The sequence below is a fragment of the Orbicella faveolata genome, unplaced genomic scaffold (genome assembly GCF_042242905.1).
Source record: "Orbicella faveolata isolate gen_17 unplaced genomic scaffold, um_ofav_v1 contig_15, whole genome shotgun sequence".
Classification (NCBI taxonomy): Eukaryota; Metazoa; Cnidaria; class Anthozoa; order Scleractinia; family Merulinidae; genus Orbicella; species Orbicella faveolata.
In genome coordinates, this window is record NW_028301542.1 from 1,513,549 (window position 1) to 1,538,207 (window position 24,659).

At 40.3% G+C, this 24,659-nt stretch overlaps 3 protein-coding genes across 3 annotated transcripts; all 3 read right to left on the minus strand.

Annotated features, from left to right (window-relative positions):
- Nucleotides 1-331: 331 nt before the first annotated feature.
- Nucleotides 332-3,831, minus strand: LOC110068970 (E3 ubiquitin-protein ligase TRIM45-like). Its single transcript, XM_089287828.1, has one exon. It carries the CDS (start codon nt 3,747-3,749, stop codon nt 1,506-1,508), a length of 2,244 nt encoding a protein of 747 aa, XP_089143954.1. The 5' UTR covers nt 3,750-3,831; the 3' UTR covers nt 332-1,505.
- Nucleotides 3,832-7,773: 3,942 nt separating this feature from the next.
- LOC149113072 (tripartite motif-containing protein 2-like) lies at nt 7,774-11,054 on the minus strand. Its single transcript, XM_089287829.1, has one exon. It carries the CDS (start codon nt 10,160-10,162, stop codon nt 8,534-8,536), a length of 1,629 nt encoding a protein of 542 aa, XP_089143955.1. The 5' UTR covers nt 10,163-11,054; the 3' UTR covers nt 7,774-8,533.
- A 4,446-nt stretch (nt 11,055-15,500) lies between these two features.
- On the minus strand, nt 15,501-24,020 carry LOC149113073 (uncharacterized). Its single transcript, XM_089287830.1, has 6 exons — nt 23,697-24,020; nt 22,802-23,096; nt 21,962-22,240; nt 18,719-18,885; nt 17,300-17,537; nt 15,501-16,179 (listed from the first exon to the last, which is right to left on the minus strand). The coding sequence occupies exons 1-6, from the start codon at nt 23,799-23,801 to the stop codon at nt 16,031-16,033; spliced, it is 1,233 nt and encodes a 410-aa protein (XP_089143956.1). The 5' UTR covers nt 23,802-24,020; the 3' UTR covers nt 15,501-16,030.
- Between the last annotated feature and the right edge of the window lie 639 nt (nt 24,021-24,659).

Consider the following 24,659-nt stretch of genomic DNA (forward strand, 5'->3'; position numbering starts at 1 on the left):
GTTAACTGACGTGGGAAGGACCGGGGGCTGGGGAGCCGGGGGGGGGGGGAGGAGGTAAACATAGAATTTGCTGCCGAGAGCCGGCCAAAGCTGAGAAGAGTTTACGTTAGATGGGGGAGTATCCGTGATGAACAGTAGCATTGCATTGTGACTGTGTTTAAAACTTGACAAAGTAATGGAATTTATCCTGTTAACGTCCTTGTGGGTTTCTTGTTACTCGCGCAACTTTAACCAACTGAGCGGTCTGGAACAGTGATTGCTTCTGAAGAACTATATACGATCATATAATTTCCCGACTGAAACGATATAAACTCAACACATCAAACCTGGCTTCACTTACTTACCCACTGTTTATTTACATTGTCAGAAAAAAATGAAGATTTCATAGAGCAATTACAGTCATATTAAAAGCTCATTCACTACTGTTATTGATATTGCTGACAATGTTTTCTACAAGAGGCTTCATTATTAAGACCTAAATTACAGTTCCAGTAAATTAAACTCAACCGCTATAAATCAGTTCTTGAAACACATTAATTAAATTACAGTCGAACTCCGTTTGACAGAAAACCGTAATTATAAGGACCACGCCTAGTGCCTGTCTGTCTGAGGGTGTTTCCCTAGTTAAATATTCTGACTTGGGGACAGAAAAGTTAGAGCTGGCCGACCATAGAGACCAGAAAAGTCCAAAGTGTCAGCGATCTTCTCGCGCTTAACCCCCGAGGGGCCCAGGTAAGAAGGAGGTTTTGGCGTGAGAAACTGGCTGACCGACACCAGAAACACTTATGTCTGGGGCCCCATAAAGCGGGGTTCCACTTCGGTACTATAACTCAGAAAACTCCTTATGAATTCCGTTATCTTACAAAGCAAGTATTGAAGCGGTAAGTTAACAAAAGCGTTGTTCACTGCAAGCTACATATTTTACCAGGCATAACTGGTTATTAATAAATTGATAATCAATTATCTCTAAATTAAAAACAAGTTTATCACTAGAAACAAGCTTGGCCGCGCCCAAATTGGAGCGAGAGCAAAAAAATCGACGAAGCCGGGTGGTACCAACGTTTGCTTCGTCGATTGTTTTGCTCTCACTCCAATTTGCGCGCGGCCAGGATGCGGTAAAAGCTCTTCGTGCGGCAACGCTTGCTACAGCAAAGTGAACACTTTCCCGGAAGCAAGAACTCAACCTTTTTCGGCCTAATGTGAACGCAATACTAGTTATCCATCCTAACCAAAAGCGAAAGTTTCGGACTTGCCTTCCCCACTCCACCCCTGACAAAGAGAAAATCCCTGAGAAGTTAAACCTACCAGCTTACATTAAAATAAATCTTTATAATTGTTTCCAACAATAACATGATATGATACCCGCATCTGTAACTTTTTCTCAAGCGGATTAACAAACTGGAAACTAAAAAAAAACTGTTTTGAATCACTTCAGAACAATGCAAATTAACCAACTACAAAACTCGTTTTTTTTGTTTTTTTTTGTATGGACAGGAAAATTCTCACTACAATATCTGAATACGATTGTTATTCCTGTCACAAACAACAATTCGACTATTACTAAGAACTGCTAGAGACTGTGGAGACTTAAATTCTCCAAGACTGCTTCCCTCTCTTCCATACTTACCAACAAACTTCCCACTCAGTTGAAATACTTGTATTCTGTAATTACTTGTATCACACACCATCAGGTGACCTGACTTGTTCACTGACAAACAGCTAAGATAATTAAACTCCCCGTCCCCTCCACCCTGTTTTCCAAACTTGTACTGAAAGGTTCCATTTCTATCGAAAACCTTTATACAATGTTCTTGGTAGTCTGACACTATGAGATATCTATCGCACTGAACACAGTGGATAGGAAAAGTAAAAGAACCCTGCCCACCTATCTTCATTAGAAACTTGCCATCAGGAGAAAAGATCTTAATCAGTTTGTTACCTGTATCAGCAACAATGATGTTTCCATCACTGTCTACAGATAGACCTAAAGGATTATAGAGCTGACTATCAAGGCTTCCTTTTCCACCAAACATACCCACGTACTCACCCTCCCCACTAAAAATCTGGATCCTGTGGTTAATTTTGTCTGCTACGAAAACATTTCCATTTTTAGAAAAGGTTATTCCCCTTGGAAACTTAAATTCCCCCGCATTGCTACCTTGCCGACCAAAAGATCTTAAGTAATTTCCATCACTATTGAAGATTAGAGCTCTGTGGTTTAAACAGTCGGTTACAGCTATCTCGTCCCTGGCATTTACTGCCACGCCCCAGGGATAGTTTAAAATTCGAACTGACGAACCCTCTGTTCCAAAAGATAAAACAGGTCTGAATTGAAATAATTTCATCTCAACAGAAAAAGGGCTTTCACGAATGGTTTTTCCGTTTACCCTTACTGTCACTTTGTATTTGCCTTGATCTTTGAGTGAATAACTAATCTTGTAGTTTCCATCCTTATTGTCATTTATTCGCACTTCCGTCGCGCATTCTCGTCCTTGTTCGTCCCTGATCTCTACCATTACACGGTCGTGTTTATTGTGACACTGTTTTCCCTCTGCGTTTTTTGTGGTCAGAACAAACTGTGCTTCACATCCAACAGTTCCTTCTCCTAGTCCTCTGCCTTCAACGACAGATTGACTTGCTTCAGTTTGCTGCAGTATTTCTAGTGTTCCAATTTCTTCGGTGTTGACCATCTCCAGCATTTTTTGATTTTCCACGAAAACCAAAATCGGCAGACGTTTCGGGTCACGCTCAGCTGGCTTAGTAGTTTGATCGACTCCCTCCAAGATTGTTTCTAATGAATTTTTCACTTGAACGACTTCTGCGTTTGTACTTCGTGTTAAAACTTTATCAGCTTTATCCAACAATGTTTCGATCACTTCTATTTGATGCTCGATCTCGGTCTTTTGCGTTATTAGACTTTCAAGAGACTTCTTTGTTTGGTCTTCCATTGCTGCAAAAATTGTTTGCTTCTTTGCTTCAATATTGGCAATTAAATTGTCAACAGTCCTCTGAACGTCTCTCATCACCTCTTCGCGATGTTGTATCAGCTTCGCGTAGTCTTCATCAAGTTTACTGACAGCGTTCATCTTTTCTTGTAAATTATGCTTCTGTGTTTCAATCATTGATTTTATTTCAAACTTTTGTCTTTCGGCTTCTTCCTCTATGTGCTCCAAAGCGTGACCAGGATGATCTATTAAAACGCAAGTTTGGCAAACTGCCCTTTCGCAGTTCTTACAAAAATACTTGAGCTCTTCTTTCTCGTGCCGCTGCTTTGCGCAAAAAACTGGTCGCTTTAGCACATCCTCATAGTCCTTCTCTTCAAAATCTTTTAGCGCCAGAACACGGTGATCATTATTACTTCGCATGATGTTGTGCGCAGTTACGCACTCTTGACAACACAACATGCAACACTGGAAACAATAAGAATTCCCGGAACTTTTCTTCTCACAGTTTCCGCATCTTCCTTGACTACTTCGGCACTCTTTTATTTCCAGCACATCAATCAAGCCATTCAGATAAAAACTGGTTGGAAGATCTTTCAGATCACCACTTTCAGGGACTCTGCTAACGGCTTGACATTTCGGGCATCTGATGGTGTCGCAGCCATGGCTCGTACTATGCCATTGTTTCAAGCAGCGCAGACAGAAACTGTGTAAGCATGGCAGATGTTTTGGATCGGTAAATATGTCGGAACACACCGAGCAAGACACTTCTTCACGGAGATTATGGAGCAACGTTTTGATATCCATTTTGTCTTCAGAAACAAGAGAACGAAGTAATGTTTCTCGCTGCCTTCTTGTCCTTGGCTTTTCTAAGGATCGGCTGTTTTTAATATGATAATCTTTTTCGTTGTACAAACCAATCATGGAGCAATATTTTAACCATTGTCATTTTATCTTGGAAACTGATCGTGACTCTCAAGAATGTAACTCTGACGTAACAGATGTGTTCATGCTCGCTGTTCAGAAGTCACTCAATCACTAATCACAACAAAAATGTACTGCTTGCAAGTCTTTATTTCAATTATTTTCTTTCTAAAAAGACTCGTAGCATTTCCTTACAAGAGACCGTTTTTGTGTGGGCGTTAAATCACACAAGTCAGCATCAACGGAGTTTGTCCGTCTCAGTGCGGGTTAACGGAGAGTCACGTGGTCTCGCGGAGTTGTTCTCAGAAAACTGGGAACTGACAACGACGTGGCTCCTATAGCGTGACTACGAATAACAATACGCGTTGCAATATGCAAGACCGAGTTGTGGTTAGAAATCCTTTTCCTTATAACTTTCGTGACCTCGTCAGTCAGTTCACTCGTCTCTCGTCTCTCTTGGGTATAAAACAGGTGACCACTAATGATTGCGGCTTCGTCCTCCTTTTTAGCCTTTCTCCGAGTTTCACTGTGATCCCATATCCCTGTACTGTATTTACCCGCGATAGTACATCTGGGGTCCCTTTGATTGAAAAGCCCTAAGTCAGTCAAAGAGCTTTTTTTTTGCCATGATGGCTACTCATTTTAATACGTGCGTTTTACAATATTCCGGCCTTCTTTAATTTGACTGAGCAATTCAAATATTCTAAATATATTCTAAATAAGGCAGTCGACTAACCGACCACGAAAACAACAAGTTAAGATGCAAGTAAAATAAGCATCCTGTACCGATGTAGTACCCAATTAGCCCATTTTTACCAATTGACGAATACTTAGTGATTCCATGCAGTTCTCCATTTATGATTTTGTCCCTTGGGATGAATGAAAATTTAATGACATCAATATAGCGCTAAACTGCAGTGCATTCCCGCCTCTGTTGATGTTTTCAGGCTTTTTGAACAATTCAGTTCAGCCTCTGTGCAGTCCCTTATTTGATCGGGTTGAAGTGAACTTTATGGTTCTTCAAAAAAGCCACTAAACAACTCAAAGAGAGAAATGAGACTAGGGCTCGCGTGGGAATAGACGATTTTTGAAATGCATTAATGAGCATGCAAGTTGTTAGTAACTCCGGTTTCATTATCTGCATAGCACGCGCTTGAGTGATAAAAGGGGGTATTTGAGTAACAAAAGGTGAGTTTGAGCGGTGTTTGGCCTTCTCTTGCAGGCGCTCTTTCCTATCGCTCGCGTTTCTACACGTGCGCGCGTGTTCTCGCGGAAAAAGGCCGCCCTACATATAAGCGCCTCGCTCGTTCCCTATTGCTCGGATAGGGTGCCTGCTACGCAGATTAGGCTTTCCTGGATCCAAAACAAAGTCAAGCATTGAGGGATTTACAAGCAAGTTGTAAAAGAAGCAACGTGTAACAAAAATGCCAGTTCGACTGAACCGGAAAAAAGTATTGCTCACGGTCGTTTTTTTGTATATTTATGGTGGACCTTACTTTTGGCTTGCTTATTTCCATTTTTCACATTTAAAATTAAACAAAGCAATTGGTTCACCGAGAATCAATATAAACTCAAAGCATCAAACAACCTTGCTTAATTCACACGTTGTTTAATTGATAATTTAATTTAATTAATAAATTAAAGAAGCTGAATTATAGCCTCAGTACATTTAACTAAATCCATTAATGAAGATTTGAAATTTTTGAATATTTGAAATATGTGAAATAAGTAAAGTAACTTGTAACTAGGAATTACTATTTATTTATCGTGGTATTTTGACACATTTATTTTTATCTAACTTTTGCATATGTGCATATATCAGGGGCACCCAACGACCGTTTTCTCTCGTATGCTTTAAAACGCTGTTTTAGGCTACGTAGAGTACTTTTAAAGCTCTGTAGGTTAATTTTAGGTTGCGCTAAAAAAAATTTTATCTGTTCGGTTATTCTAGGGGAACTTGAGTATTGTCGAATTTATTAGGGCTTTTTGGTCCATTTCCCGAAACCCTTAGGTCTTATCGCCTTTCCGAAAATGATAGCTTACCTTTTTAGCGTACCCAAAACGACATTTTTAACAATCCGAAGACAACAGACATTAAATTTCTCATATCACGAAAGTCCGAGGTGACAACTCTCTTCAGAAAATCAAAGGGCATTAAAGACCTTCCGAACAGATAATTTACCGAAACGATCCGTTAGGTGCCCCTGATATATATATATATACATATATATATACTATCTTAGTTCTTATGTACAGTTGATGTGATGTCTTCCAAGATTTTATCAACTTAATAAATGTAGATGTAGATGTAGATATATTTTAACTAGCAAATTCAGTGGAACCCCGTTAATACAGAAAACGTAAGGGCCACAGCTATTGTCTAAATTAACCAAGGGGGAGGGGGGTGTCCGTATTTATATTCGGACTTAAGAACAACAACTGCTATAGCTAAGGACCGAAACCACTTTCCTTTAATCATAACTAGCTGTCTGTATTAGCGGGGCTCCGTAAAGCGTAATGTCACGTTACTGTAACTCAGAAACGTTCTTAATCACAAAAATGAGTTCCGCTGTCTATCACTGATCAATGCATGCAAGTATTGGATCTGTAAGCTAATAAAAGCAATATATACATTTATTCAATATACACGCTGTGCACTTTTTTGTTTCGATCCTTATTTCCCAGTACACCACCTGATATGGAGTGAACACTTTTCGCAGTAAAATATGTTTGATTTACAATCAAACTGAACATTTTTTGGCTTAGTGTGGACGCGGTACTGGTTGTCTATCCTAAAAAAAAAACATGCAAGAATTTCACATTTGCCTGCTCCGCTCCAACCCCTACAAAAGAATCACTTAGAAGTTAAACCTAACAGCTCAAAATAAATTTGTTTCCAACAATTACATGATAAGCCCATCTTTAACTATATATGAGACAAAATTCATGATTGGTTTTCGTTTTACTTCAGTCTGATTGGACGAGAAAATGGTGCGAGTTTTCTAAGCCAATCACTGTGCATAGTGAATACAAACGAACGCGAGCTACGTTTTTAATTCCGCATAGTAAATTGTATTAATGTAGATAGAGGACCACCCTAATTAACTTAGTGTTAGCTTGGTGATATCCTCCGTAAATATTGTTTTTATCATTATTATTACTATTTTCTACACTCAGATAAAAGGGCTAACTGCTAGATTATCACCCGCTAATCACGTAAGCAAATTTCTTACTTAGAGATCGTCAAGACAGCTAAATGTCAAAGAAATCCACTGACCTTTGAAAAACAATTATAAACTTCTCTTGTTTAAACCGAGAAAATTCTTGAAAGCTTAGATATGCTCGGAAATCACGCTAAAGGCAACAAAACCGATATAGTTGCTCCTTTAAAATCAATTGATAGCACGTGACTGCCCTTAGAGTATTATGTTTCAACTCCTGGCAGAGGTTTTTTCTCAACAATAAATCTATGGTCGTTTATCTTTACTACTCACGTGAACTGCTTTAATTTAATTCCGTCTTTTGTCATATAATAAAACTTACTTCAGGTAGAAAAACGTTTACAGTAATACTAGGTTTCTAATCAGATCTAGCTCTTACAACAGCAAGAGAATGTAGCTACTCATCCTAACCAAATACAGGGTTTTCCCACAAATTTGTCTTCCTCGGGGCATGTCCCCCCCCCCCACCCCCCCCCCCAGCCCCTCGCAGAATATTTTGATGCTTTGAAACGTAATACTTCAGGTAGAAAAACGTTTACAGTAATACTAATTTTCTAATCAGATCTAGCTCTTGCAACGGCAAGAGGGTGTAGCTACTCATCCTAACCAAATACAAGGGTTTCCCGCAAATTTGCCTTCTTTGGGGCATGTCCCCTCGGGATATGTCCCCTCCCTCCCCCCCCCCCCCCCCCTCCCCGAATATTTTGATGCTTTGAAACGCCATTTGAGAGTTCGGAAAATTGACCGTAATTTATGTGCTTGTTTTTTTTGTATACCTGAAGAAACAAGAACGGAATCATTGGCAAACTCGTTGCATTTTCTTGCAGGGGAAAACGCCCCTCGAGGGAAACTAACATTTCATTCTACACCATATATAGGAAGAAATATAACTGACCTGGGATTTTTTTTAAAAAAAGTTGTAGGGGCCCAGAGAGACCCTGCCCAGAGAAGAGGTACGTCAAAATTCCCCCAGGGGAGGCAAAATAACTCTCCAGGGTTGGTTTCATCAGTTCTGTTACAGAGAGGTGTCACATCCTAATTAAACAAACATGACATTTAAAAATAAAACCCTAACATAAATATGAATCTATTTTGAACAACCAAATAATAGCCGGTCAGTCTCATCAAAGTTGAAAGAGGGGAATGACTATGAATCTCGCAAAAAATCAAAGGAAAAAACAAAGATGCCAAGATTTATCAGTTTTGGATGGTCCACGCCTACGTACAATCTTTTGTTTTTCGTCATACACTATGCATGAATTACGTAACCAAAACGTTTCTGTTGGTTGGTTCCTCAGTCAGTACTAAACAACTATTATGTTTTGTGCTCAGTCAAGGTAAAAAAAAGAGAACAAAAACATACAACAAAAAACGTTGTCGGGTTTCATAACCATTCCCCTCTGTTAGCCACAGTCTCATCTTTTTTTGAAAAGAACAACTAAATTTTCACTCAAACAACTGAAGGCGATGGTTAAGCCATTCGCATACAACAATTCGGCCATTACTTAGAACTGCTACAGACCGCGGGGAACCAAATTCTCCTAAATTACTGCCCTTTGTTCCAAACTTACCAACAAACTTCCCATTCAGTTCGAACACTTGTATTCTATTATTACCTGAATCACAGACCATCAGCTGTCCTGACTTGTTCACTGACAAAAAACAGGGCTTATTTAACTCCCCGTCCCCTCCACCCTGTTTTCCAAACTTGTACTGAAAGTTTCCATATCTGTCGTAAACCTTTATACAATGTTCTTCGTAGTCTGGCACTATGAGATATCTATCACACTGAACACAGTGGATAGGATAAGTAAAAGAGCCCTGCCCACCTATCTTCATTAAAAACTTGCCATCAGGAGAAAAGATTTTAATGAGTTTGTTACCTGCATCAGCAACAATGATATTTCCATCACTGTCTACAGATAAACCACAAGGATTAGAGAGTTGACTATCAAGGCTTCCATACCCACCAAACATACCCACGTGCTCACCCTCCCCACTGAAAATCTGGATGCGATGTTTTCCGTTGTTTGCTACGAAAATATTTCCATTTTTATGGAAAGTTATTCCGGTAGGATAATCAAATTCACCCGCGTTGTGTCCCTCCCGACCAAAGGATCTTAAGTATTTTCCATCACTATTAAAGACTTGAACCCTCTGGTTTAAACCATCCGTTACAGCTATCTCGTCTCTGACATTCACTTCCACCCCCCAGGGATAATTAAATATTCCCACAGACGAACCTTGTTTTCCAAAAGATAGAACAGGTCTTAAGTGAAACAATTTAACCTGAAGAGAAAAGGGGCTTTTACAAATATGTTTTCCGTTTACCTTTACTGTCACTTTGTATTTGCCTTGATCTTTGGGTGAATAAGAGATTTTGTAGCTTCCATCCTTATTGTCATTTATTCGTACTTCCGTCGCGCATTCTCCTCCTTGTTCGTCCGTGATCTCTACCGTTACACGGTCATGTTTACCGTAACACTGCTCTCCCTCTGCGTTTCTTGTGGTCACAACAAACTGTTCTTCACCTCCAACAGTTCCTTCTTCGAGTCCTTTGCCCTCAGCGACAGAATGACTTGCTTCAGTTTGCTGCAGTAGTTTTAGTGTTCCAATTTCTTCGGCGTTGACAGTCTCTAACATCTTTTGATTTTCCACGAAAACCAAAATGGGCAGACCTTTGAGATCACGCTTAGATGGCTTAGTAGTTTGATCGACTCCCTTCAAGATTGTTTGTAATGACTTTTTCACTTGAACGACTTCAGCGTTTGCACTTCGTGTCAAAACTTTGTCAGCTTTATCCAACGATGATTTGATCTCCTCTATTTGATTCTCGCTTTCGCTCTTTTGGGTTGTTAGACTGTCGAGTGATTTCTTTGTTTGGTCTTCCACAGCTGCAAAAATATTTTGCTTCTCCGCTTCAATATTGGCAATTAAATTGTCCACAGTTCCCTGAACGTCTCTCTTCACCTCTTCGCATTGTTGTATCAGCTTCGCGTAGTCTTCATCAAGTTTAGTAACAGCGTCCATCTTTGCTTGTAAATTACGCCTCTGTGTTTCAATCATTGATTTCATTTCAATCTTTTGTCTTTCAGCTTCTTCTTCTATGTGCTTTAAAGCATGGCCGCTGTGGCTGAGGGTGACACAAGTTTGGCAGACCGCCAGTTCACAGTTCCTACAAAAGTACTTTAGCTCTTCTTTCTCGTGCCGTTGCTTTGCACAGAACACAGGTACGTCGCTTTAGCACATCCTCATAGTCCATGTCTTGAAAGTCATTCAGCGCCAGAACACGGTGATCTTTATTGTTTCGCATGATGTTGTGTCCAGTTACGCACTCTTGACAATAAAATATGCAACAGTGGAAACAGTAAGAAGTCTCGGAGCTTTTCTTCTCGCAGTTCCCACATCTCACTTGGCTGCTTCGGCACTCGTTTATTGCCAGCACATCAATCAAGCCATTCAGATCACCACTTTCAGGTACTTTGCTAACAAGTTGACATTTCGGGCATCTGATGGTGTCGCGGCCATGGCTCGTCCTATGCCATTGTTTCAAGCAGTGCAGACAGAAACTGTGTAAGCATGGCAGCTGTTTTGGATCGGTAAATATGTCCGAACTCACTGATCAGGACACTTCTTCACGGAGATTATGGAGCAACGTTTTGATATCCATGTCGTGTTCAGAAACAAGTGAGTAAAGCAAGGTTTTCGCCGAACTCAGCTCGAAACAATGAAGTCTTGTGACTTTCTTTTTTTAGGTCTTTTTGGAATCGTGGCTGTTTATTATGATAATCTTTTCGCTTGTTCAAACCAATCATGGAACGTTCTTTAAAGGGCCTTTGTCATTTTGTCTTGGATACTGATTCCTAAGAATGTGACCCTGAGGAACTCCGTTTAAGCCCGTTGATCAGATGTCACTCAAACTGATCACAGCACAATGCTTGCAAGTCATTTCAATTTCTTCCTTTCTGAATAGACTTAATCTGTCGGAAAACATTTATCAAAGTAACACAGCTTGTTTAGGGACACGTAGTCGCAAAGTAGAGTGCATACAAATAAATATACGTAACGTGAAGTAAACACAAGGACTGGATGCATTTAATGTTGTCAATATAAAAGGATCGCGACTAAAACACCACACAAGCACGTACATACGAGTAACATACGAGTAACATACATGTAAAATACGAGTACATACGAGTAACATGCATGTAAAATACGAGTACATACGAGTAACATACGAGTACATACGAGTACATACGAGTTACATGCGAGTACATACGAGTAACATGCGAGTAACATACGAGTAACACAGAGTACATACGAGTACATAGGAGCAGCATACCATGGCAGGAGGCATGTCATTTTATTTTTATCTTGTACACACGCACACACGAGCGCGCGCAAGTGCCAGACACGCGCGCTTACCACACACATGCGCCTGTGTCACACACACACAAACAAACCTGTGCGCTGATGTGATATGATGCCACGATACATACAGTAATAAAAGGTAAAATAATGAATCAAAATTAATAAACGAGCAGACTACGAGTATTTCCTGATCTTTTTCTCTCATTGTGATTCGAGAGTCGAAAATCGAGACGATGAGAGAAATTGTTTACCAGATAAGGTAAATGTTGACTGTTGACGCTTCGAGAATATCTGATTGTGTGGGAAAGACCAAAGAAGAGTCCAAAGTACAGTTTTGTGCTTCGACTCCGAAGTTAACAAACCACTGGGAAAACACTGACCGTAGAAGTTGGTTGCCGTCGCAGACACAAGCACATCGGTGAGGTAGCTGGATGGAGCTGAAAGTAAACCTACAAACAAAGATCCTTAAAATGAACGTTAATCGCGGATTTTGCTTTGGGGATGCGCTGTGGCGTAATGGTTAGTGCAGTCCTTGGATTTCAGTTGAGGTCACCGGGCGTACGCGTGTACATGTTTTCTCCTTAAAAATACTTTATTGATACATTTCCCCTCTGCGAACGTAGCAGAAATATAAAATCTAGTTATCGAAGAAATTGGCTACAAAAAGGTTAAAGAAAGAGCTTTGGTGACAAAGTTTTGCACTGAAATCACGGTGCTGCCACGGGCAACTTTCCCCGTTTCCAATGGTAACAATATCGTCCCGGCAATTTCGCGCGCTTTGCTGCCAATGACGTCAAAGGCCGACAAGTTGCAACTGGAAACGGAGCCAGATGCCCATGACAACAACACAAGTTGAACGTTAAAACCTGGTCACCAAACTTTCGTCGGGCCTTACTCAACTGATAATCATAGTAACTTACTGAAGAATCGAGAATGCAGCACAATCATCGAGGTCGTTTTATACCAAATTGATCAAAGTGCAATTAAGGTGGCTCAAAACAGTTTCTGCGCTTTCGAAGACATATTTTGATGGGTCATTATAACAACACTTTATCAGTTGATGCTTCAATCATGGTATCAAAAAACTGCCCAATTGTTGGAGAACTGGTTGGTATCATTATCGTGACATAATAGGTTACCATAGCAACAATATGACCTGCAAAAAGCAACCTTAATTATAGCTTTAAGGGCTTATAATTCAAAAACGGCACGGTGAAATGTTTTAATATTTTCCAAATTTTGATAAGAAAGCTAAAATGCAACTTTTGGTAAAGTTTAAAAAGTTCCTATTCATAAGGTGAAGAACCACCTTAAATTTTCAAAACTTTATGGCCTACCTGGTCTTTCGAGGGACCTGGGCACTTTGTCTTTTCCATTCCTTGAATTAAAATGTGCTATATTTAGTTGTTTTCATAACCTTGCCCTTACCTTGAAGAAAATAAAAGAGCAACTTGAAGTCACTTTCTGGTTTGTCTTCGTAGTTAATATGCACCTCTAACTCATTCCCATACAAACTCCTCAGTTTCTTTACGCATGCGTACATCAGTGGCAAGGGGGTACCTCCATCTGCACAACCATACTCAGCGATGGTGAATGTATCACCGACCTTCACAGGAATGGACTTGACAGACTCGATGGCTCTAGGAGAAATAAATTTTATGCTTTCCTCGGACATAAAGAACTTCGAAGTGAAGTAGCCAGCTCCTGAACCGAAGAACTCGGTCTGTGGGCACAAATCAGCACAAATATATATGAAAAAGAGAGTTAATCCCCCATATGGGCCTTATTATTGAGATATCAGGACAGTACGAGCTGGGACGGCTACCGACAGTAAATTTACACGATCAAGTATGCGAACGAGAACTCAAAACGCCTCTCTCTGCCGTCCTCGTCTCGTCAAGGACGCCATTTCGCCCGATTTGCCGTCGTATCGAAAACGTCCGGGCTTCAGAAAAATCTCAGAAATATCTAGAATTAGCCAATCAAGTGAAGTCAATTCCACTCTTGTGAACATCTTAAGCGGCGCCTGGGAAACATCTACGAAACTCACATGGTAACACGTACTTTGAGACGGATTATCTCGCGAATAAGAAAAAATCTGAAAAAATAATTACCCTCCTATGCAGTACAGATAAATGTAACCTTATTGTAGACTACAAGTGGTCCCTCTTTCGCTTAGTCCATCGAGGGTGATGCAAAAAAAGCCCCTCCCCCCCAAAAAAAAAAAAAAAATTGGCCGCGCTAAATCTAGGGATGAGAAGCTCGTTCTCGCTCCAAGGTCTAGCGCAGCCATTTTTTCTCGCGCTTTGAATTGTTTTTTTCTCTTCACGCTCGAAGTATTAAGCGAAAGTGGGATTACTCTTAGTCTAGCCTTTTTATTATTAATGTGGCAACCAAAGATTAATTAGTATACAGTGACACCTGTATTAGGCGGACACCCTTGGGACCCTCATTAGTGTCCAGTTAATACAGGGTGTCCGCTCAAAACAGGTCTACTATATGTATGTTGTGCAATAATAGTTAATTATTAACGCTTTTGTAACACAGTGTAACACAGTGTAAGATCAAAGACTGCTCATAGCACAATGTCCAGTCAGTCAATGCATCAATCTAGAATAATCACTTAGCTTTAAACGACATCGCTGAACAATGTTAAAGGAGTCTCAGCTGAACTTTTAGAGGTAAAATGCCCTTGAAGTGTCCGCTTATTGCAGGTTTTGTTCAACAAAATGACTTAATATTGGTGTCGGCGTCCGCTTAACAGAGGTGTCCGCTGAATACAGGTTTAGTTTACAGCAAATGTGGGAAGAAAAGTTTGGGACTCAAGCTGGTGTCCGCTTAATTATAGAGGGTGTGGTGACCTGATTAACGGGGTTCCACTGCACTATACGATTAAGAAATAGAAAACATGTACTGTGTTTCTATCGAGTTTTAGTATAAATCTGCTAGCGCTCTATCACGAATGCCGTTCTCTGATTGGCTAAGCTACTCACTATCTATTCTGTGATAGATTGTAAATAGCGTAGCAGTGTGCCCTTGTTAACAAAATTACGGCTGCTTCTTGGCTTTTTCGAAGTCTCTATGAAGAGGAGTAAGATAAAGTTTTGAACGACTCGATTTATTCGCTCTCGATTTCTATGCGTGACACGAGGGCGCAATCACGCGATAGAAACCTCGAGCTCAAAATCTAATTGTTTAATACTGAGAAACACGATATTTAACCAATGAGCACGCGTATTTTCTTAGGACTGCGTTATTAAAAAGATAACGCAAGCAAACTTTACTTCATTTGCATCGTAGAGTTACTATGAACCAGCATTCTTGACGTATGAACTATCCACAGCAAAGGAGTCAGTTATATGATATAAACAATGGCGGGATTATGAGATAGGCAAATTAATAGCTCGTTATCACTTAACTCTAGCAAACAAGAGCAAAACAACTTCACGTTTTCATAACTGTGAATGTTTGTACCCGTTAAAAACTAAACAACAATATAAAATCTCCGAAGAGTCAAACTTAATATATACTACAAAGATCCCACGACAAAAAGCCAAACAGATCACGTGACACAACCCGCGTGACTTTTTCTCCAAACAGAGTCAAATTTAGGTAGAAAAATTTCACCTGATAGAATTGGAGGTATAGCCAGTCCGGAGGGACAGTGCTAACATGTGTTTCAAAATTAAACAAAACTTTCTTTCCTATAATATGGCTGTCTACTCTCTCTCTACTTTTGACCGTAGTTAACTGTGCTTTTGAGGTACTTTCTTTTTAAATGACTTTCAAGGTTGGCATTGAAAAGGTAAAACTAAACGCGAGTAATCTCTCGGGGTCGGCAAGGTTGTAATTGTACTACTTAAGAAAAGGATATCGCAAAATGCTGATACTTCTATTCCCCCCACCCCCCCCCCCCCCCCCCAATTTCAGACGCAAAATATGCACATGTATGCTCTTTTCTAGTCGACCCGGGGAAACCATCATATAAAAAGAACGGGGATGCTTACCTCTTAGGCAAAGATAGCACTTCGAAAACGACAGATGATGATTTACTAAATGGTAATGTTTATATCTTTTTAAAACCTACAACGTTTGTCGTTCTAACAAACTTCCACTCGTGTTTTATTTAACAACTATTAGATTATAGGCTGGAGATTTCTATTACGCATTGAAATTGTATAAATCTACTAGTCGTTCAAGTAAAATTTACTAGTCTTGGCCTAAATCTTCTAATCGGACACTTTGAAAACCAAGGAAACGACCGCCATTTTGTTAACAACCGCACACGGCCAGATTACACGCTACAGTTGTACAACTCGGTGTACAACAGAATAGATAGCGAATAGGGTAGCCAATAAGGGAACGACTTTTACGATAGAATGCTAGTAGATTTATACTAAAACACGATTGATGTAATACATGTAGCATGGTTGATGTGTATCAATACCTCAATATTTGAAAAATATTCTAGTAACACTAGCAACGTGTGCGCGCCTTTCGGGCTCTCCAAATTCCTGCGTATAGCTTGAATGATCCAGAAGCAATCCTTATAAATAGTCCTAATTTCACAGACTATGACTTTTCGATAATAACGAATGCATTCCACAGCGTGAGTAGTATGTAATACTCTGGAGAACTCAACAGCTCTTCCTCTAAACGATAGAAATATTGGTTCAGAATATCCTTTTTCTGTTCAGGAGAATAAGGCTGGCCATCAAGGGCTGTCAAGAGAAAATAAAGTATGAGAATGTGATAATGACTTGTATCGAAGTCTTTCTATTAAGTGCGGGGAGGAAAAAGAAATATCGGCCTTAATCATGGCCAGCCGATTTTTATGTCGCTAGAGAGGAAAAAGAAATTAAGCTCGTCTCATCACAGTACCACCCAGGCGCAGCATTTCCTCCTGTTTAGTGTGTACGGAATTTCAACGTTTTGCAGTGTTTGAGGCCCCGTCCACATAACACCGGAGAAATTTGAAAACGCAACAATCTGCGGTCATTCTGGATTTGTGTTTGTGGAAAACTCGGTCAGGGAAACTCCGTTTTCCGGTTACGGATTAGTGTGGACGGTAGGCCTAACCGAAGAAATAAAGATGCGTTTTCAAATTTCTCCGGCGCAATGTGGACGGTGTCGGATATTAATTGACGTGCTCTCAGACAGGATGCAAACAGCATACAGTTCTATTTCATGCATGGTTCAATTCCCAGCAACAATTTCTGTATTCTGATTAAGTAAGAGCATGTCAATTAATCTCAAATCATTGCAAAATGGTGGAATTTAAAATGATTGACAGAGACCGCTCGGCCAAAATTAAGTTCGAACAGACAAAATGGCGGTCAATATTGATCAGTTAGCTCATAATCACGTTCGTAACTTTGGTAGTTCCCAGTCCTTGCAGGACACGGCCATATAAGAAATATGGGCCACTGACGAAGCGTGAGGTCAATATGGCGGCTATGACCTGAAATAAGCTTAGTCAATAAAGGATTCATTGTATCGGTAGAAAGAACACAATTTTCTTGCGGGAAACAGCGGGTAATCCCGAGCGGCCAGTTCAGGCTGCTCCATCTTGCCCCTTCGGGTAACCAATCACAGCACGGGATTTGATCCATCCTGTTCGCCCGAGGAGCTGGCCTTAACATAAATTGTGTTCAAAGCATGGCCAAAGCTTGCAAACTCATTACATAGATAACATGTAGACTTGTTTTGATTGAGCCAGACTATTATGTATATTGGAAGATGTTTTCGTACATGTTTTCTTTGCACTGATTATTTGTAATTCAGGACGTCTGTTTTTTAACACCAAAATACTCCTCATATCTAATTTACCATTCGACTTACTTGATAAAAACATGGAATTACTCCAAGCGCGAGTTTGCTCAGTCATAAATCTCGCAGCTATTTTGGCGTCTCCAGTTTCTAGCAAAAGCTTCTTTTCTGGCAACGGGAACTCTTTTATTTCCACTGAAACAAGTGTCAAGCCAGCTTTTCGGACTGGAGAATCGTCTGAAATGAATGGCTTTGTAAGTTCCTCCTGCGTTCTGAAATATTCCGGGAGCGTCATCTCCTTCAGTTCATACTGTGGAAGAAAAACAATTATGGTATAAACGATCAAGAACCTGATATTGAATCGATTTTTTTTCCTATGTATTAATAAGGGTAATAGGACTGAGTGGAGTCCAATTCGGTCTGTAATCATACGAGTGATTAACAAAATCGGACGACCGCGAAGCGGAAGTCCGATTTGTCAATCACGCGTATGATTACAGACTGAATTGGACGACGCGAAGCCCTGTTACCAATTAATCAAAACTATGACAAAAATCGAGAAACGAATAAACCATCGATTGAGCGCTGAACGATTAAACGTCGTTATCAATGCTGAAAAACGCAGCAGTTTACTCAACAAAGTGCACCGCAACAGTGCGCGCAAAATGACGCGTACTGTCCAGTTACACAGGCATGACGCGTACACTGTCCTATTACAATGTCTAATTACAAGCATGACGCGTACAGTGTCCAATTAATGCTCAAATCGGGCTGCTGATAGCCAATCACGTTCGAGAATTTTGTGATAGTTTTGATGAAGAAGTTAATCGTATCTATAACGATCGTAATTGGTTCTCCGCGCGCCTATTTGCCCCGTAATCGGCGCGTGATCACGTGGGTGTCCAATTACAGGTATCCAATTTGAATTTTTTGTAATTGGCCACGTGATTCGCACGTCAATTACGCGCGTTTTATTGTCTTTCTTTCCAATGTTTCCTACAGTTTTCAAAACTTGTGAAACGCGCTACAGACGTTTTCGCTCAAAAGAAGTTCTCAAAAGATATTTTTAATTCCGAAATTTGTTATAGATACGATTAATTAGTAATTGGACCTCGTGTCGTACAATTCTGGGAGTATTGTGTTCGTAACTTCAAATCGGCCTCGCGCTTCGCGCTCGTCCGATTTTGAAATTATTCGCGCGATTACTCCCTGAATTATACTCCACTCGGTCCAATTACTATTACTTATATTCACTAATTAATACTTGCAAGTTATCATACCTTTCTCTCCCCTTCCTCTTCATATATGTACAAAAAGAAAACCCGATTCTGTGTTTCCCTTATGCCCTGCTCAAAATATACGACGAATTTCCTATCGGGTGTGTTCTGCAGCGGTCGTTATCATTCTACTTTCAAAAGTTGGATAATTTAAAAGGGGAACATTCAAACTGGATGTGATTTATAAGGTTGTGTTGTAAATACTTCATATTACCTTTGTGATGATGTTGTCTTTTGCCATGCCCTCCCAAACCTTATACATTGCACTGTAGAGTGGAGACAACGAGGACGTATTCCTCACAAAATTGGTCCTTTTTGCGATGTTGGTGCTGTTGTTGTAATCTACTTCACTCACGGGAGCAATCAGAGCCAGTCTTCCTCCTTTCATATTGAAATAATCCAGAACAAGTGAAACAATCTTAGATAGTGCGAAACGCTTACAATGGTCGTTTGTCAAGACAGCTTTGAATTTTACTGTGGCGTTTTGTTTTTCGTTCATTTCAGTTAAATTCAATAATACGATGAATAAGCAAACACAATAACTTGCAAGTTATAAAAGAAGACTACATTTCTTGAACCGAACCAGAAGATACACAGTCACAGAAGCGTTCTTTGCAATAAAAAGGGAGAAGTCACGTTTCCCGCAATATAACTATGACGTCATGGAAGCCATATTGGTGTTCCAAAACAATGAAACGGCGGCCATGTTGGTGTACCAAACCAATTCTGTGGGAGTTCAACTCTTCTCTTATGTTAACACTTTCTTTTGTTCCAATAAATTTGCATTGTTGCTGAACACGTGCGTGTATACGCTCTATCCCTGGGAAAATCACACGACATATAAAATACGGCGAAGCCCGGTAGATGCTACAACGCATGCGTCCTATATGTGTTCTGCCACAAGGAAAGCACTCAACGTTTGTGTGCGATCCCATATAAAATGTATCTTCCACGTTTTATAAAGTCGACTCTAACGTTAACTAATCCGCGTATGCGTTTAGAGCAAATTGCCTTTGTTCTTAAGAGACTAGTACCACAAGGAGTGCCACGGTTTTCCGGAAAATTATATATAACTTTGTAATATTGTAGAAGAGGTATTTTGCGCGCTGATTGGCTCATTTTTATCGTCAATAAGAGTACAGACGGACGAAATTTCAATTTATGTAACATTTATGCAAGCTTTTAAGTTCAATTTTCAGCTGTCAAACTGTCAACTTTTTAACCAATGAGATTTTATGGACTTTTTTTAAGTAGCCAATCAAAAAGCGAGAAAAGCTATTTGACAATGTTCGCGTCATTTTGAATAACACTCACTTATCTTGGTTTACGGCAAATTTACGGCGTCTTTTCCCCTCATTTATTTCCGGCATTTGACCATTTTGGGGTCTTGTTATTGTAAAAAACAAATTGACGTTAGTTTTTTTATGCGTCTGTCCTCCTATTAATAGTAAATTTCGTCAAGTTTACTACGGAACCACGAGCCAGAGCCACTTTGGCAATGTTATGACGCAATTTATCATCAATAAGAGGACAGACGCATAAAAAAAACTGACGTCAATTCGTTAAACGTTAGCAGGAGCCTTAATAGGGGACGGAGACCGTAAGCGCGCGCCATTTCTAGTATTGGGGCTGTCCGTATGACATGGGACAATTTTTCTATTTTTAGAACAAATTGCGCCAACCCGTGCGGCACACGCGCGTACATGCTGCGAGGATTTTTGCGGATGTAGCGCGGGGAGATGGAGTCCGAAATTCCCGAAATGTTTGAAGCTTTTGGCCCACAACTCAATACGTTCATGTCTGTTGGAATTTTACTCCAGTATTTTCGTCGTAAGCTGCTTCAGTCTGAGTGAAGTAAGACAGTGTCGAATTTAGTTATGTGCCGCTTTATGATATCACTGACCAAGTTGCGTTCCGCTGCTTCTTTTACAAGAGTTCCACATTACTCCACTCTAAGTTTCACACATGTTGAAAATTAACAGCTTTTCCAGAAAACAGCAAAAAACTAGTTGGATACATTTTGATATAGCAGTGTTTCAGGACTTCAAAGTTTCCCTTTTCTTGCCACACGCTTACCAGGATTTCGCCAGAGTCTATCTCAACCGAACAGTAAGAAAAAAAATAATTGCAACTTTGCGTTTCGCCTGAATTGTAAGCAATGCTTGGTGTTTTATCAGGGCCCAATAAGTGACAGTAAAGTTTAAGTCTGTAGATGCTGCTCAGTTTTGTTTGTGTAAAAATCCAATACGTCTGTTGTCGATGAATAACAGCGCCCGCCGATGTGTGTCTTTTACAGTCAGTAAAACATGACAACTTGGACTTCCCCACTCAGTTTCGTGTGAAAAAGTACATCGAACTCATATAATACCTCCAGCTTTTAAATATGTTTTTGTAATCCTGGGTTAGCGTTAACAACCCGGCATTGTTTACAACAGGGTAACCTGACATGAGCCCGAGATCCAATCGCAAACTAGCTTTTGGTCAGCGGTCAACTGCAAAAAACACGTATCCTCGGTGAGCTCTAAACTTGAGCCCTCGATATGGTCACGTGATATTGGTCAGCAGGAACCTTGTTTGACAGGTGTCGATTGACCATAACATGGATGTCCAATAATCAAAGAAGGACGCTATAAACCTAGGGTGCATGTCTCTGTCATCCTATTAGCTGGAGTATGGCCCCTATCTTACACGACTCCGTCGTCGTCGTGCGTACGCGCCCACGAGCAGTACCGCTAGCCATGATAACCATAAAAAAATCAATTCATGGGTTTCCTTTCTTTCCTATATGGGTATGGGGCTCCGCTTGGCGGCTCTTCAGGCCGGGAGACCTCCGCTAAAAATATCGAAGGTGAGCCAACGGAGGCAAACGATCTCAGTCATATTTTGAAGAAGTGGGTCTGTCGCGTAAATAATTCCAAATGTTGCCAACGTTTTCACAAAACTTAACCATTCAAGAGGCATTTGAAACCGCCGCGCAGATAAACGAAGAGCTGAAAAAGAACGGAATTCAATGATGCATTTTGCAAACAATTCACTGAACTTCTACCAGATAGATTTTCTTCATTTTTTCGCTAAACGTAGAAAATCGGTAGAGAAAATGATCCATCAAAAGAAAAATAGGGGTCACCGAACGTCCAAGATCGTTAAATGTAGGCAAAGCTATAGCAATGGCCAGCTGCCCTATCATTGCTCATTTTATTACTTAGCGCGCGCTCGATGAATGAGGTGGCATGTGACTTTGCGTACGCCGTAAGGATGCGCAAAAAAAAAATACTCGAACGTCCTTACTTAATTGATAACGAAAGGCGAACACCCAAATTATCCCAGTAGTGCACTCTGCACTAAAAAGAGTGGCGATGAGTAAGTTCAGTAACCTCATTCATTTATAAGAGCCTTGCTACCATTGGCAAATGTTATCCCTCACTGCAAGTTTTTTTTCACAATGTTGTTGTCATACCTCTCGATAGTTCTCTTGCTCTCATCAACAGAAACCGTTCCCAGTCCTTCTCGGCTTGTTTACCGAACTCGTTTCTCTCATCCGGGACTTCAGATAAACAATGCAGGACTGCTTTTATCAAGTTGCAAGGCTTTTGGCTCAGCCACTGAGCCGCAAAGAAGCAAAATCCGAAGTTAACAAACCCACTGGGAAAACACTGATCGTAGAAGTTAGTTCCCGTCGCAGACACATAAACATCTGGAAAATCGGTGAGGTAGCTGGTTGGAGCTGGAAGTAAACCTACAAACAAAGCAGATCATTGAATTGCGTTTGAAAGTTATGGAGTTTTTGTTTTGTTTTGTCTTTTTTTTTTTTTAGTTTTTCTTTCCATTAGGTTCTATTTGCTCTACTTTCCTTCTATTCGATAGCATTGCCAAATGTTCTAATAGAGTACTTATTTAGCGCTCACTACGTGGTTTGTGTTGCATGTGTATTGGTTTGTGTGTGGGTGTGTATCTATGTCTCGACCTGAAACTTGTATTAATATATCTTTACACCTGCCTGCCTGCCCTTTTTAACTCTCAACTTAACTTTAACTCTATTAATATGAAATATCTGTAAAAATATATCTGTGAGAACAAAGGAAAATAGAGCTCGTTGTTGTGAGGTCGTCGTTCTTCGTAAAGACAATTTAATGGTACATTTCCTCTCTGAATGAAGAATTAAAAATGTAGAACAAGAATCAAAGCCACTTCATTCCATATTTTAGTCGCAGTAAAGGTCGTAAAAAGCTGGCACCGTCCATCTAAAAGGTTATAACTCCTATTCCTTACTTATTCGATTTTATAGCCTTTCCCTCACCCTGTAGAAAATAAAAGAGCGACTTGAAATCATTGTCCGGTTTGTCTTCGTAATTAATGTGCACCTCTAACTCATTCCCATACAAGCTCCTCAGTTCCCTTACGCATGCGTACATCAGTGGCATGGAGATGCCTCCATCTGCACAACCATAATCAGCGATGGTGAATGTATCACCGACCTTCACAGGAATGGACTTGACAGACTCGATGACTCGAGGAGAAATAAATTTTATGCTTTCCTCGGAAATAGAGAATTTCGACGTGAAGTAGCCAGCTCCTGAACCGATGTACTCTGTCTGTGTAAACGAATATATATGGACAAGAGAGTTAGACAACGTCCACACTACGTCGGAGAAATTTGAAAACACAGCTTTAAACCGTCACGAAAACGGAGCTTTTCAAAAACGCTCTTGAAACCGGAAGAGTTTGAAAATGTCGGCTTTTAACGGAGAATTTTATTATTGAGAGGTAAAAACAATATTTCACGAACGAACAAAACATTGAGATTTTAACGAAGCACTTGCGGTATTTCCTGCACGAATACAACCTTATTGTTATTTAAATTGTGGCAGCAAAAGATGAATTAACTCTTGAACTGAACAAAGAGTTCCTTTTCAAAGAAACTTTGTCACGGCATCATATCGCGAAATAAATTGGTGCAAAGTATGATTTGTCGTGATCTTTATCTACGTGGCTCACGGCAAAATAGTATTGCGGTGGTGAAGACTTCGTCCCTCGCTTTTATGCCTGCGAATTTGACGATCGTGCTTGAACGAAGCCACAAGCTGACACAGACATTTTATGCTGATTACCATGCCTAATATGCGTGTCGGGAATGAACTTATATCATGCAAAATGGCAGAATAGGAAAGAAAGATAGTAAGAGAAGTGAGCACCTGTACCGCGGCCTTTGGCGGGTAAAATTTGTTCGTAGACTTATTTGCCGTTGTTGATGTTGGATCCAGTCCCACCCCATGTACTACCGCTTGGACGCTTGCCATGCTAGCAATCGTTGTTCGTTGTCCTGATTCACAGCTGATTCTATAAAGTAAGAACGCCAATATACACTGTGATCCTGATGTCTGAACAAGGGAGAGTATACGGTGTATCTATTGGCTATGTGCCTGAGTCAGAACACTGATCAGGTCTTTGGTTCGTTCAAACGCAGAAATAATTCGACACGTTTAATTCCGACACCGAATACGACTGCGAGTTCGAGATTTTATTACTGAGCAGCGCGCATGCGTCAGAGACGTAAAACTGTCACAGCAATACAACAACGCAATACAATACAATACAAGTTTATTGCGTCGTACGCTTAGCTATTCAAGGCTGCAAATTTTGTTGATATGAATGCCGCTATGCACTGTGATCCTGATGTCTGAACTAGCCAGAGTATACGGTGTATCTATTAACTGTGTGCGTGAGTCAGAACAGTCATTGATGCCTGGTTTGCCCAACTGTACAAATAATGTGTCTGACTATATAATACAACTTCACGCAGCGAGTCGTTTAGTTGTTACAAACAGTCGGACCACCTCGTATTCAACGGGGGCTCGAAGAATAACTGCTTGTTATGTTTCCCTTTATCCTATTTTCCTGATTTAGTTTCACCCGCTTGCTTTTTAGATCGTCCTTCTGACCAAGAACCTGGAATGGCGAGTTCAGATATCAACATTCCGGAATTGATTTATGGGGGGTGGTGCCTGATTATTCCTTACATATTTGGCTTAAATATTCAGTAACTCATTAATTCCAATTTCAAAACTTATGACTTCTCCTACTCGACATCCCGGGATATCTGTTCTAAATATCGGATATCCCATTAATGTTCCCCCAAAATGTCCTGTATCCCGTTA